At 49.8% G+C, this 14,686-nt stretch overlaps 6 protein-coding genes across 6 annotated transcripts; 3 read left to right on the top strand and 3 right to left on the bottom strand.

Moving 5' to 3' along the window:
• Positions 1–263: 263 nt before the first annotated feature.
• On the bottom strand, positions 264–1,899 carry N7533_012774 (translation initiation factor eIF-2B subunit family protein; the record flags this gene model as incomplete). The annotated part of the gene is made up of 2 exons (XM_057109424.1): positions 264–1,707; positions 1,769–1,899. The coding sequence occupies 2 exons, from the start codon at positions 1,897–1,899 to the stop codon at positions 264–266; spliced, it is 1,575 nt and encodes a 524-aa protein (XP_056954525.1).
• Positions 1,900–2,289: 390 nt separating this feature from the next.
• On the top strand, positions 2,290–3,201 carry N7533_012773 (uncharacterized protein; the record flags this gene model as incomplete). Its single annotated transcript, XM_057109423.1, has 1 exon — positions 2,290–3,201. The coding sequence occupies one exon, from the start codon at positions 2,290–2,292 to the stop codon at positions 3,199–3,201; it is 912 nt and encodes a 303-aa protein (XP_056954524.1).
• Positions 3,202–3,604: 403 nt separating this feature from the next.
• On the bottom strand, positions 3,605–6,639 carry N7533_012772 (putative kinesin family protein (KlpA); the record flags this gene model as incomplete). The annotated part of the gene is made up of 6 exons (XM_057109422.1): positions 3,605–3,781; positions 3,849–5,413; positions 5,466–5,671; positions 5,742–6,318; positions 6,389–6,521; positions 6,622–6,639. 6 exons carry the CDS (start codon positions 6,637–6,639, stop codon positions 3,605–3,607), a joined length of 2,676 nt encoding a protein of 891 aa, XP_056954523.1.
• An 849-nt stretch (positions 6,640–7,488) lies between these two features.
• N7533_012771 (coronin) lies at positions 7,489–9,570 on the top strand (the record flags this gene model as incomplete). Its single annotated transcript, XM_057109421.1, has 6 exons — positions 7,489–7,581; positions 7,654–7,796; positions 7,853–7,901; positions 7,958–8,067; positions 8,130–9,336; positions 9,388–9,570. The coding sequence occupies 6 exons, from the start codon at positions 7,489–7,491 to the stop codon at positions 9,568–9,570; spliced, it is 1,785 nt and encodes a 594-aa protein (XP_056954522.1).
• Positions 9,571–11,558: 1,988 nt separating this feature from the next.
• Positions 11,559–12,131, top strand: N7533_012770 (uncharacterized protein; the record flags this gene model as incomplete). The annotated part of the gene is made up of 1 exon (XM_057109420.1): positions 11,559–12,131. One exon carries the CDS (start codon positions 11,559–11,561, stop codon positions 12,129–12,131), a length of 573 nt encoding a protein of 190 aa, XP_056954521.1.
• Positions 12,132–12,994: 863 nt separating this feature from the next.
• N7533_012769 (F-box protein) lies at positions 12,995–13,753 on the bottom strand (the record flags this gene model as incomplete). The annotated part of the gene is made up of 1 exon (XM_057109419.1): positions 12,995–13,753. One exon carries the CDS (start codon positions 13,751–13,753, stop codon positions 12,995–12,997), a length of 759 nt encoding a protein of 252 aa, XP_056954520.1.
• Positions 13,754–14,686: the final 933 nt, after the last annotated feature.

Here is a 14,686-nt window from a genome sequence, read left to right as displayed (position 1 = left end):
ACAGAATAGGATAGTGCGTGGGGGCTGTTGCAAGTAGCTTATTGTGTCTTTCTTGTTCTTTTTTTATGTTTCATAATGTTGTTTGATTATATGACCGCTTGATTTTACATGTGTTGGAGTCGAATCTACACCTTATTATGATAGTAGTATATCGATACAAACAAATGATACCAGCTGTATACTACGACTGGCACTTAATCATAGAAGTAAAAACTAATTGGATTCCGTAATTCAGATTGGACTTGGTCAAGGGTGAATCTGGCTCACAAAACCCCAAAATACTTGTCAGCATTCTTCTTCACCTCTTCCGCCTTCTTCCGAATGTCAGCCACAGTATAAAATCCATGCTCACACAAATACCCATCAATCAAACCAGCAGGGACCCATTCAAAGTAGATGTTTTGAACAATAACCCGGCAATTCGCTGTCTTAGGAAGCGATCCCCAAATCCCTTCATCAAGTAAATCGATCCCTCTCACGCCGCTGCCAACCCAAGGTGTCGCAACTTCCACGGGATCATTAGCTTCTTGTTCACTTTCATGCTCTCGCTCGGATGACGCCGCGATTTTGTCCACCCCACATAGTACGAGTACTTTCACACCGGGAGTGATATGCTTTGCACTAAGAACAGCGGGTAATGAGCCAGTCTTGTTACTGACCCAGCCAGATGATGATATTCTGTCAGCTCCTAGAAGTACGAAGTCGACATCTGATGCAGCTATCGCCGCAGATGCGTCAGTGTAGATCGCCAATTTCAAAAACCGATCAGATGAGTCTGGGTGTTTTGATTGAAACAAAGATAGCAGCGTTGAGGCCATGGTAGCTCCTTCGAATAGCGGTCGAGATTCTAGGATACGCAGATCTAAATTCGATATTGACAGCGACGAGAAGGCATCAATGATGCAGTCGCGAATCGTGGAGCTAGCAGATAATGTGAGAATCGTGAGAGTATCGTTGGATCCAGATTCTACCGCTGGAAGAAAGCTGTCTTCGAGGTATTTCGCAAAGCTCTCTTTGATGCGCGTCGGAACCTCCCGGCGATCCTCCAAGTGGCGATCAACCATTGCCAGAACACGCTCCCATGATGGCCCATCTTCGAGATTCAGAGGGAGTATACTCTCGATGTCGGCAAGGATGCTCACAAATGCATTCAGTGTTGCTGAGCCCATACTTTCTCGGCCATTTTTCCATAGATGCCAGGCTGCCGTGCGTACCGTAATCCACCAATCATCATCGTCTCGAAGATGAACAAGGATGTTCCGGAGTGCCGTCACAGCAATGGAAGTCAGCTCGTGGGCTCCACTTTGGTGGTCTGTTCTCAATTGGTAGAGGCCCGAACGGAGGGCTTCACTTGCTGCTGAGCACATATCCATCTCAAACCAAACCCGTCTTAGACTCTCGACTAAACGAGGCACGCCATTGAATATCTCGTTGTCGGTGACTTTGTTCGGATCGTACCATCCCCACCCGTCATGCTCCCAGTCTGTTCTTATTTTGTCTTGTGCCTCGGGCCGCAGAGAGAATGCGAAGGGATGTATAATCCAATGTCGTCCCATGGAGGTATCATCAAAGGTGAACGGCTTGCCTTGTCGCCATAATGTCACTTCGCGAGCAGTCAAGGTTGTTTCCTCCTCCAGTTCTCTCCATGCCGCGCGTAGTGGTGATTCTTCTTTCTCGATGTTTCCCGAGATTGGCGCTAAACGGCCTCTTTATTGAGTGAGTCTGGTCAGCTAACATAGCCTCTTCAAGTTCTGAATAGTGAACTCACTGGTATGATCTGGTTTTTTGGCTGCGTCGGAATAATGCCACCCTCAGGCTATCGCCAGTGCCGGTGAAGATGAACGAAGATACCACGGATCTTTCTTGTAATTCGGCGTTTTGAATCTCATGTGCTGCCATGACTTGCGTTTTGAAGGTAGGTGCGACATGAGTAGGAAATCCGGGGATTGCGGGGAAGAAAGTCAAGATGGGATGTCATAATCACATCACCCGCCGTCAGAAACGCCACAGTTGGATTGGCCAATTATTGTTAATGTTTTGGGAGTATTGCTAGTTTGTATTCAAAGGCCTTCTTACTGCCCATTGCCGCTTGTTGTTGATCTCAAAAGCACTCGGAGTTCAGGCCTTCCGCAAGCTCCTCGCACCGAAGCGGAGATAAGCGGTGTTAACATCAACATCCGAGTATAAATCCAAACACCCTGCCAATGTAGACCCCCCTTCAGAGCAAATTCAATCGAATTGAAACTTACTCCACCGATTGTCATTCTCATTCCAAACCTTCATCCCAAGATGTCCTCCGTCATCGTGTTCGGTCCAACCGGAAGTGTTGGCTCGTTCGTGGCCCGCACCGCCCAACAGCTGGGAGCCAAGGTGTTCCTAGGAATGAGAGATACCACAAAAGCAGTTCCAGGCCTAACCCCAGAAGCCGAGAAAGCGGGAGACTTTCAAAGAGTTCAGGCCGATCTCACCCAGCCTGATAGCGTCACCGCTGCCGTGCGGTCATCCAAAGCCAAGCGCGCCTTCATCTACCGAGCAAATGGCACGTCCGACCACATGCGATCCACGCTGAGTGCGCTGAAATCTGCCGGCATCGACTTCGTCGTATTCCTCAGCAGCTACACTATCACCGGAGATCCGCGTGACGTACAGCCCGCCGACATGATTCCTTTCATCCACGCACAAGTTGAGATCAACCTGGACGAGATCTTTGGCGCCGAAAACTACGTTGCAATTCGCCCCGGTGGTTTCGCGACGAACCTGCTGCGCTTCAAGGATGGCATTGCTTCCGGCGAGATTAAGATGTACGGTCCAAAGTTCAGAATGGACTTCGTTACCCCCGTCGATATGGGCCAAGTCAGTGGCACGATCTTGGTGCAAGGGCCCAAGAACAACCAGCGAAAGGTCTACGTCTATGGACCACAGATCTCCTCTCAAAAGGAAGGGGTGGAGATTATTGCGAATGTGATGGGCAAACAGATCAAATTTCTGCCTGTAACCGCGGAAGAGGCGATCGAGCAATTCATGGCATCTGGCGTGCCGAAGCCTGTTGCACTGTATATGGTCGACAAGCTTGATAACGCCGACAGCGAGAATGTGGAGCGGGCCCATTATGCGACAGGTGTCGAAAATGTGCAGCTATATCTGGGGAGAGCCGCCACAAGCCTGGAGACTTGGGCAGAAGGGATTAAAGATTCGTTTTGAGCTAAGGAAGCATTAGTATAGGTGATGCCCAGAAGCGCGTTGGTATGACAAAGGCACGATTGGTACGGAGAGGACCGACTTACCTATTCGACGGCTGGCGTTGTATCGGTATTCCCAAATTGAATATGTTTAACAGTACGACAGAATTAATAGTACCTGTCAGGTGGACAAAAGAAAGCATTTGAAACTCTGGAAGTATCAGAAATATCGTACTGTGCATTGCTCTAAATACGACATCGAGCCCAGGCCCCACTTCCCCGACCCGCAAAGAAATAATCATTATCAATCAATCCCAACACCAAGGCGGGGGACAGGATCGTGAAAGACCCCCACCCATAAAAAGACATCAATAAACAAAAGGAAAGCTGGACTATATGCAAAAAGGGGAGAGATATCATAATATTCAAGTGTCGCGAACACGCGCCTGTCGCTTTGCTGTGCCGATATGAGTATTGTGCACCTTCGTGGCGAACTTCAAGCTGGTCAAGGTCTCCGACATGTGTGCCTGCAGCGGGCTGGCCATGACAAACATGAGGGTTTTCGAGTTGCCACCAAGGGAGAATTGAAGGAGGTAGGTAAGCTGAACGGAGTGATTAGAATGTTGAGATGAATACAAATTTGGGACAATGATGATAGGGAAAACTTACCTTGCTGTTACGGTATGGGATATGACCACCATCCTTTCCTTGGCCAAGAGCCGCAATCACATCACCCAAGGAGCTGAGACTGCGATTAATGTTCTGAGTCTCCTTGAGGCGTTCACCTGTGGCCCCACTATGGCTCAGGCGCTCGCTACCAGCGAGATCGACCAGGTTGAGCGTACCCTCACTGCGCTCGCCGGTTATGTGATTCTCCCCAATGAGTTTAAGAATAAAGACGGAGTGAGATCGCGAGGATCGCTCGTTCGCCTTTGTCGCTGCCACAGAGCGGTTGGCATCTGCGTTCTTGAGAATAGACTCGACCATCTCGGGCGAATCCAGCTGCACCGTCGTGATATCTGTGATTATTGTCTTGCCGCGCTGCATATCGTGGCGGATTTCATGCTTCTTCTTATCCAACTCATCGGGGTTACCGAGCAAATCATTCAAGTTCTCATTGTACACCTCCACGAAGTTTCCAGCCATCGTATAGCGCCAGCCCTTCTCCTCCAGACCTTGTGCGGTCTCGTATATTTGATGAACGGCCCGTGGGATCATACCATCCTGGGAAGACATGGTGTGTGTCTTACCACTGCCAGTCTGACCATAGCAGAAAATGCAAACATTATAGCCATCAAGAGCACTCTGGACAAGCTGACTGATTTCGTCAAAGACCTCTCCATTCTGCGTGCGGGGGCCAAAAACGCGATCGAAGGAGAAGTTGTTATTCTTACGCGAGACGGTGCCAAGACTGCTCTTCTCTTCAGGACCCATGATATTAATCTCCTTGGCGTCCTCAGACTCATCGGGATATTGCATGGCGGCGAGGTGGGAGGCAGGCTCGTTATTCAAAGACGGACGGACACGGCAGAAGACACGGATATTTCCCTTCAGTTCCTGGACCTGGTTGTGAAGCTTGCGACGGAGTGTTTCCTCTCTGCGTAGCTTCTCCTTGACCGCATCGGTTTCAGCTAGAGCGTCCATCATATCTTGATTGCATCGCTCAAACGCTTCGGATTGTTCCTCCCGGCCGCCCTCGAGGAACTCAATCCGGGCCTTGAGGGCTCGAATCGTGGACTCCAAAGTGACGCTGTTGCTGCTGACCGTGTCTAGATTCTGACGGAGATCGTTGGTGTGCTTTCGCTCGCGGTCCAATTCAGCTTTCGTGCTCTCCAACAAGCTGCTAACCGAGTCAATCTCGCGGAGTTTGCTTTTGAGTTCTATTTCCGATTCTTGCAAGGCAGAGGCGTTTTTCGACGTCATTTTCCCGAGCTCACGAACCCGAGCTGCCTTCTCATCTTCAATTTCATTTTCGAACTGCCGTCGAAGGTCTTGCATTTCGATTTTATGGCGAGCACTCAGCGCCTCTGCGTCTTTTTTGCTGTCTTGTCGAATGGATTCTATCTCGATCCGCTGGCGCATTTCGAGATCATCCATGGCGATCTCTTGGTCTCGTTGAGCAACCTTCAAGGACTGCTCGGCAGTTATTAATTGCGTTTTCAAGAGCTCCATCTCAACCCGTAGGTTCGTATTGCTTTCTGTGAGGGTGTCGCGAGTTTTCTCAAGCTCGTCAACTAAGGCAGTCGTTAATACAGTCACCATAACCAGCGTGACGCGTCAACTCACTTCGGGTCTTGTAGAAATCGACCGATTCCTTCAGGCCGGCACTGTTTTGGCCTTGCTGGTTCATCCGTGACATGAAGACTTCAAACATGTCGTTCATATGCTTTTCTCTAAGCTCGTGGTCCCATTGGGTATCTATACAGCTGTTAAAAACGTGAACAGAGGAATTTTTGGTGAGGAAAATGGGAGCGGGTTGCTTGCGAGTGCTGCTATTAAAGGGCACAAATGGGGTCCGCTGGGGCTGGGATGGCGTCGCGTGTTTTCCCCGCGACGCTTTACCAGGTCTCATTGGGTTGAAGGGGGGTGTAATCCGTTGGGGGTTGCTTGAATAGTGGGCATGGAACAACATCTGGGACACCACTATCCGCAAGGGAAACAGAAGCAAGTTGAGTGGCCAAGCTAGTGATAGGGTTGTCGGCAGTTGATGATGTTGTGTCGCTGCTCCGAGGGCCATTCGAGCTGATTCCTCCAAGGGATCCATTGGGGAAGGAAAAAACACGGTGAGGGAAGGAGAAAAACTGCATACCCTTTCTTTTTCCCAGGACACTTCCTGTGGCATCGTCCATTCGGGTATCCATCGAGGTGGCGGGGCGAGAGATTGACGAGCCGTTCAGTTTGCGGGTACCGATCGAAGAAGCTGGTCGTGCCATTGAGGAGGCTGGTCGAATACTGCCAGCACCGACGGTAGATGAGAAGCTTCCCTTGATTGATCGGGTTGCTGTTGAATTGCTTCGGGACATGGTGGATGAGGCGTAGGAGGTTCCGCGGGTATGGGTCTTAGTCGGGCTGGTGGGCTGTCGAATGATTGATCCGGAGCGCTTCGTATCCGTGGGGTTAGGGGCTTTAGATCGGGTCGCTAGCAATCAAGGTCAGTCATCAAGATATACCTCTGCAAGGAGGGAATTTGAGATCGGATCTGATCATACGAGAGACACTGGTGGCTTTGTTGGCAATGCTTCCCGGTAGCGGAATGTGGGATCGCGAATTGGTTGTTGCAGAGGTCATTTCGCGCAGACCGGGTTGAGGGAGACGCGACCGAGTCGAGGCCCGGGGGTGAGACTATGTGAGAGTGAGTAATAAATTCGGTGTTGATGTTGTTGTTACTATCAATCATGCGACGACGTGAGGGGGCGCTGGCGCAAGCATAGGCGCAACATACCAGGTTCTCATCATCCATGGTTGCCGTAGAAGGGGATCGCCAGGGTACCGGGGAGTAGATGATCCGGGCGAGAAGAGAAAATTCTCGACCTGCCACGATCTCTGAGGGGGGAGTGAAAATGAGGGGAAGCGGGATTGCGCGATGCGATGCGATGCGATGGAAGCTGCTTTGGCTGGATGGGACTGGTTTGGCTGGTTTGGCTGATTTCCCCAGCGACGCCGTAAACAAACGATGACTCAGCAGAGCTATCCCCGGATAGGACTAGCGTCGGGACCCGCCGTGCTTGCCAAGTGGCACCACGTGATCAGGGTAATTCACGGGCATCTGCAGGGCACGTGACATGGTCATCCTCGAGGCAAGAACAACACAGCAACCGATTGTCATTGCGATTGTCACTCTCTACTTCTCTTCTACTTCTACCTATCATCCTATATCCTATTACTGTTCCTTTCCATCTCTTTTTCTTTCTCTTCTATTGTCACGTTGCTCAAACTCAATTGCAACCAATCGCCACTCTCCCTCCAGTCGCCGCCGACGCAGCGCGGACTCCACTCGGCCCGCTGAAACACCCAAAGCGCCCCAGTTCCCGCATTCCCTCGTTGCTGGTGAACAGCTGGGTCTTCTCCATTCTACCTCCTACTCTTCGAGCTCCCTTCTTGTCCATATCTCTCCGTCTGACCGTCGATACTCACAATGTCCGGGCGTTTTGTACGTGCCTCTAAGTATCGTAAGTATTATTTGGTGTCCCGCATCTTCCATTTCATAACATCCCGCTGACCGTGCTGGTTTCTGTCAAGGCCACGTCTACGGGCGTCCGACGAAAAAGGTACTTCTATACCCCCTTGTCCCCCTGTCGGGATTGACTTAATGGCCAAATCTGACACCCATTGCGACCCCCAGGACCAATGTTACGATAATCTTCGTATCTCCAACAATGCCTGGGATACCAACCTAATCAAGGTCCGTCTCGTGCCACCCGCACCGCCCCCTGACGTTTCGCCCCATTGTCGATCTAACGGCTCTCCGATATAGGTTAACCCCAAATACCTCTCGCTCAATTGGCAAGCCAGCGGTGGTGGTGCCTTTGCTGTCATCCCCCTCAACGAAACCGGAAAGCTCCCAGAGCGCATCCCTTTGTTCCGTGGCCACACTGCCGCTGTCCTCGACACCGACTGGTAAGGGAAAAAAGAAGCAAGTCATATACATCGCAAGCTTACCAAAGGCACCCCAGGAACCCTTTCCATGATGATATTATTGCTTCGGGTTCGGATGACGGAAAGGTAAGCTCTTGGGCGCGAGAACAAACCCCCATCGGATTACGCTGATCATTTCCCAGGTTTTCCTCTGGAAAATCCCCGAGAACCATACCGTCCGCCCCGACCCCGAGGCCCTCGACAGCATTGAAGACAGCCTGAAGCCTATCAGCAAGCTGAGCAGCCAGTCTAAGTGAGAATCTACAACCATCCTGCGCGATGCGACGCGAGGGCGCAACGCTAATAACCCTGCAGGAAGGTCGGCCACGTGCTGTTCAACCCCGCCGCCGAGGACGTGCTGGCAACGACCTCGTCCGACACTGTGAAAATTTGGGATATCGGAACCGAAAAGGAGATGCACACCTTCAATGCAGGCAACGTTGTTCAGTCGCAATCGTGGAGTGCGAATGGTGCCCGACTTGTAACTACCGTTCGTGCCGATAAGAAGGACGACAACAAGCTCAAGATCTGGGATCCCCGCCAGGCGACTGCCGTCTCCGAGACTAAGGGTCATGTCGGAGCTAAGAACAGCCGCGCCATTTGGCTCGGCGAGCGTGATCAAATCGCAACCACCGGTTTCTCCAGATTCAGTGACCGCCAACTGGCCTTGTGGGATATTCGCGCCATGCAGGAACCCATTACTGGCTTCATCACCCTGGACAAGAACTCCGGTGTCAACATGCCCTTCTGGGACGACAGCACTAACTGCCTTTACCTGGCTGGCCGCGGTGATGGCAACATCCGCTACTTCGAGCTCGAGAATGACAAGTTCGAGCCCCTCGACGAGTACAAGTCCTCCGACCCTCAGCGCGGTATTGCGTTCATGCCCAAGCGGGGTGTGAACATGCACGACACTGAGTTGACCCGTGCTTACAAGACTGTTGACGATACTTATATTCAACCAATCTCCTTCATCGTTCCTCGCAAGTCCGAGACCTTTCAGGACGACATTTATCCTCCCACTTTCGGTCTTACCCCTGCTATGAGCGCCGGAGAGTGGTTCCAAGGCAAGGAGGCTATTCCGCCCAAGATTTCTATGGCCAGCCTCTACGACGGCGAGGGTGAGAAGGAAGTCTCTGGAGTTCTGGACAAGCCCACCACCGCTACGGAAGCCCCTGCTCCCAGGGTTGCCGAGCCCGCTCCTAAGAAGAGTGAGCCCGCTTCGCTGCCGGCTGCCCGCGAGGCCGTTTCCGAGCCTACCCCCGTCGCTCGTCCCGCCCCCTCTATGAAGGATCAAGGCGCTTCGATGGCTGCCATGGTCAACAAGTTCGCCGATGACAAGGAAGATGAGGTCAACACCGCCGACGATGATGATGATTCCAGCTTTGAGGAGGTCCCTAAGCCCGTTGAGCGTACCCCTCGCTCGCCTGTTATCCAGGTCACACCTCCCCGGGTGAACAGCCCTCTGCGGCCCAAGGAAACTGAGCCCAAGCCGGAGCCCAAGCCCGAACCCCGGGTCTCCGTAAGTTCATTACTATCTTACGTGGCTCCATTCATTTACTAATTTTCCCAGGCCTCCACACCCCCCTCCTCCTCCCCCGTCACCGAATCAGCCGTCGCAGCAAGCTCCCTCCACAAGGAGCTCGAGGAGATCAAGAACTTGATCACTGCCCAGACCAAGACGATTGCTTCCCAGGCTCAACAGATGCAATCCCTGACCTCTGAGATCGAGTCTCTCAAGACCCAACTGAAGTAAGCCTGAATCAAGGCTAGAACGTGTTTGATATTGTTGTATGCACATTTGCCGTTTGTAATGTAGTGACTACCTGGTGTTGGCGCCCCTGGACATGCACTTGGAAATGACATCCAGTCCCTCGACATACGAGAATGCCTTGCTGCGTGTGGATATCGTGTTTGTGTTTTTTAGCGGTTCTGTCAATATATTGACCCCAATTTCATTTCAAAAGAAATTTGCAAAATCCATGGGGGGTTCCATCAGATCTATTACTAGTAAGTAATACCTGTAGCACAAAACAACCCTAATGTTCCTTAGAGGTTGCCCAGGTGCAGTCGACCGCCGGAGTGTTACTACTACTAGTACTTGCCCACTTCCAAGTTGTTCATTCAGTATATAAAGCTAGTTGGTGCCGTTCATTCCAACGTTGTTCATCGCGAAAACTTGAGTCTTAGTACGTAGGTATTTGCTTAGTCTTTCGTGTATGCCTACTACTCCCACTCCTAAAGCTACAGTATAGAGCTCTTTTAAAGCTTCATTTTTACTTTCAGATCATCCAGAACACTCAAATCACGGATAGCTAATCGAGAAATTGTGATCGAGACCAACATTTCTATGGGATCACACCAATCATTTGGGCCCGTTCCAAAGGCCGCTTTAGTAATGAAATTGAAATACAGGCCGATTAGAGGCTTGGCGGCTTTCCGAGTTCCAATTATTTCTGGCCACGGAGTGTAGATTGATCTAGAGATTCAATCGCCCCTTCGTCGTAGCATGTACCAAATCCAGTCTTGTATAGCCATGGGTTTCGGGGGTGGCAATGAATGGACCGACCTGGTTCAATATCAGCCCATCTCATTCTACAAGCACTTGGAAGCGAATTTACAATGTGTCGGGACGCTTAGAAGGATGCACCATTTTAGTGCCTAATTTCCCACGAAGGACGGCCCATTACAGCTAGCGGGCTAACCCGTGGCGTCAGTTCTTTTTTTTTCGGCCGGCATTGATTTCCCACTAGCAACATGTCGATTGGTGGCAACGAGGAACGTAGTCAGTCTTTCTTCGCCTGCGCCGAAAACGGCCCCCAAAGCACCCCCCACTGGTAGCGGTGTCGGTGGATTTGAGGCTAGAAACTTGTCCCAGTGCAATATATTTGGTCAAGACGGAGATGCTCCCATTTCGTCTTAACAGCAGATCTAGACTTGACGAGGAAGAAAGAAAGAAGACACGACTAACATAGACGCACGTGGGGGCTATACCGTCTATACACGTAGAACGTTAGCGATGGACGCCATCAACAGGAACAAAAACCCGAAATCTGATCTATGATCAAGAGGGAAAGGCCAATACAATGCAGAAATTTTGAATGCGATATACTGATAAGTATGGATGCCACCCATATATGAAATATTCAGGCTTGAAAATACAAGCGCGTCAAGCGGAAGAGGGTTGTGATATGTTTTGGTTAAGAGAAAACTTGGCGTATCTCGTTCAAAGCCGGTGCGTGTGCTGCAGTATGCTTGAACCGCGCCAGGACTTCTTCCAGGGTATTGGTCCAGAAATTCCCTTGTGATTTCCGACCACGGTCGTCGACCGTCTCTTCTTAAGCTCTTCAAGCAGTCTATCTGCTCTGTAGTCCACTTCAAGCGCTTTCTATATTTTTTCTGAGATTGGTTGTCGCCCCCGCAAAATAATGAGGTTCGTTGGATCTCTGATGGATTTCCATTTCTCTTCTCACAGGCTGTAGACACACTTCGTCTGCAACGTTTCCCCTGTCTGACTTGCCGTGTGATGTTATTCTCGGAAGGTATTTGATCGCGTGATTGCTGCTCATGAGATGTTTGAGATAAAATAGGCGAATGACGAGGAACTTCAGGCAGGAATATCATAAAATAGGCATACCGAGGACCATTAGCCTGGATACGTAGCAGTCTTCAAATGATGCACTATGGCCGCTGCAGACGTACAAGAGTTCATCGATCAAGACGCCATTCATGAATGTCACTAAAATGGGACAGACAGAGCCTGGGCTCCTCTTCGTCTCCCCACACGATATGGTTCGAGCAGACACCCACCCTACCATCTATTCGGATGATGATCAGCTGGTTTGGCAAGGAGTCAATGGGAATCACACGGCCTTGGAGCCGCAGATGCTAAACGGCGAGCCTGTGATTGCTTATTGGGAAGGACTCACGGGCTCGGGTTTTGGATTCGGGCATATCAGCATCATCTGTAGCTCGTATGACGAGATACATCGGGTTACTCTGAGCTGCAAGGACCAGAACTTCGTCACTAGTTATGACCCAATACTATTTTATTCATGCATTGATCTCCATGAGATCCAGTTTACTAAGGATGGAACCATTCTGGTCACTGCAGTCAATGTCCCCCAAGCCGATTTGACCTCCATGGGAGGGCCGAAGGATGGGTGGATCCAAGACGGCCTAATTTACGAGATTGACATCAAGAATAAAGAATCTGTACACTACAGGCACAGTTGTTCCCATGTTGCATCAGCTTTAATGAATCACATACAGAATGATATTTCTCTGGCCAAGACAATGTTGAAGCAAGTGCCTTAGGCGTCCACCCACCTTGCTTAGAGAGGCGGTATAAGTGAGTCTCCTGCTTTCCTTCGTTTCATCTCCCCGTCGTCGTCGTCTTCTTCTTCTTCTTCTTTTCTGTTCACTCCATAGGAGCCCCCAAGCCATCAGAATCATCAAAATCAACCACGAGTCCTAGGCCTTCATCCCTTCAAGTAAGATCACACTCGAAAATATCCCCAATCTAATGAGACCAATGATCCTCACACTCAAGTTCCGGCTTGCCACGGTGCTCCACCTCGACATCATAGTGAAGTACATTCAATTCAACACTGACCTCCTCACAAGCTTGCCTGAGATTGTTCGTCAAAACATGGACGTCTTTTAGTTCATCTTGCCAAAGACCTTCGATATCAATAACTCGCAAGCGCGTGAATTTGTCCTTTGCACGGACCAGCCTTTCTAGCTCCCTCAGGCCTATGGAGAAGGACCGCTCAAATCTGACACAGATGTTCTAACGAGACAGGCAGAGCGTCGACCGGAGGAATGAAGGTCGGTACACTATAGACGGAATCAAATCCATCTGCTTCATAGTCAGGAATTCTATCCAAATCTACATGTAGCAGGTCGCATAATCGCAGGTGCAGAGTTCTGAGCTTTGTATACTCCGTCAGGCTACCGATCCAACCCAGCTGATTATTCGTCTCCGGATATGAGACATCGATGTAAAAATCTTCCAGGCTGTCTTTCGCTGACATAGTAGATTGACCATAGCCCTGAATTAATAGAGGGATAAAATTCATGTTATAAGCCCAGTAGTCCAGATATGCCCATACGCTTCGCGTTAGGCAGGTGAAGGATTTCAAGTTTCCGCAGGCGGAGATAAGAGGCGTGAAGCCATTTTATGAACTTGCTTCCACTAGATGAATATTTCCAATGGGCGATGACTTTATGGGGATCGGATCAGCGAAATTGACTCTGCTCTGATCCTCCAAGTCAGCGATCAACGCGCCTTTGAATTTGCGCATAGATTGTAGTCGGAAAAAAGGCGCAATTTTATAAAATTGAAATTCGAGCCCGGAGTTGAAAGACACCTGTATGGTTGCTTCGGTAAGACACGAGAATCCATTATTCCGGGACATGAACTCCAGGAATCGTTCCGAGATGTCGGTGTGCCCTCCCCACTCCATCTCCCGTGATGTAATATTTGGCGCGCAGTTGAGTAACATTGTTAGCCAGAGGTCTTGGCCCAGATAACTACATTCCTCCCCAGGAGTAGCTGTAGCTGCTGCCATCCATGCTTTGGATTCAACGTCTGACGGCGTAAGACGTTGTATCAAGTCCGAAACGGACTGGTTGCGGGACCGCTGCGTCGGATGAGAGGTGGGTAGATGAGACTTGCAAGGTGAGTCTTTTGATTTCGCAAGCGATATACGGATGACTCTTTTTGCAAGGTCTGGAGCTTCCAGAAGAATCTCCACCAGCTGGCGGAGAGATTTCTCACAGAAATAATGGACATTAATTGATGTGTATGCCTCCTCAAGGAGGGGTACGCTGAGTCGGAATCGACGACAGCAGCTGGCAAGGTGGAGACGGTCCGAAGAATACGGAAGATATCTTGCAATCTTTATGAGGAGTTCACCGGGGAGGTTTTGAATCATGATGGAAAATGTCGTGAGATGTGGCGGGGAGTAGAAGAAATGGACGGCGGGAGGGAGGGAGGCGAATATATAGCCTGAGCACTACGATTAGCGGGCATCGTGGAACCCCCGAACCCCATAGTGTTGGGAGATAAGACTCTTCCAAAGGTTCACAAGCATGAACAAACTCAACACAGTGCCAGTCTCGGAAGGTTCAAACTCCAAGTTGAATCTTAGATTGAATTTGTTAGTGGGTTGCGAGCTACTACTAGTACTAACCCTGGATTAGCGTGAAGTTACTAGATACTACTCCATGTAGTATATACTACTAGTAGTAGTTACCATGATGATAGTCAGTTACCAGTAGTATCACCTAGTATCTCATCAAGTTCAAGTTCAAGTTGTTCGAGTCTATTCAGAGTTTTGAATCGCAGGTTGGATACGATAGCACTCTAGTTCCAATGTTAGTGCTACCAGTGATAATACTAATGCTTTGAGGGCATTAGAATCAGCATGGTATCAAGTGCAAGCCCTGCAGGCCTAGTAGTATGCTCTCGGAGCTCACAATTCATGGTCACCCCGGAAAGTGGAGTTGTGAGTGTTCATGTCATAAATTCGATCTTTCATGTTACCGTTGGAACGTTTTGAAAGCTTATCACAACGCACAGGACTTTGTGATTTTTATTTTTAAACAACGCAAAATATAGGCACTTGCAAATGATAATTTACAATCTAGAGTTCCTATCACTCCAAGTCGATTAATTGATCCTAGAACTGAAAGATTCAATTGGAGAGAGAGAGAGAGAGAGAGAGAGAGAGAGAGGTTGCATTATACACCGTTCATCAGCTCTCGAAGGGCTCTTCCGGTGTCGCTGACGGCCGCCACAGCTCGCCACTAAGGTGATTGATATACAGAAATGCCATACATGTTATCCATTTGCACCAGTTTTCACC

The sequence above is a fragment of the Penicillium manginii genome (assembly GCF_028828005.1).
Source record: "Penicillium manginii strain IBT 31320 chromosome Unknown utg000009l:1.0-3297300.0:1.0-3298630.0, whole genome shotgun sequence".
NCBI classification, from domain to species: Eukaryota; Fungi; Ascomycota; class Eurotiomycetes; order Eurotiales; family Aspergillaceae; genus Penicillium; species Penicillium manginii.
This window is presented reverse-complemented; position numbering and strand designations above follow the sequence as displayed.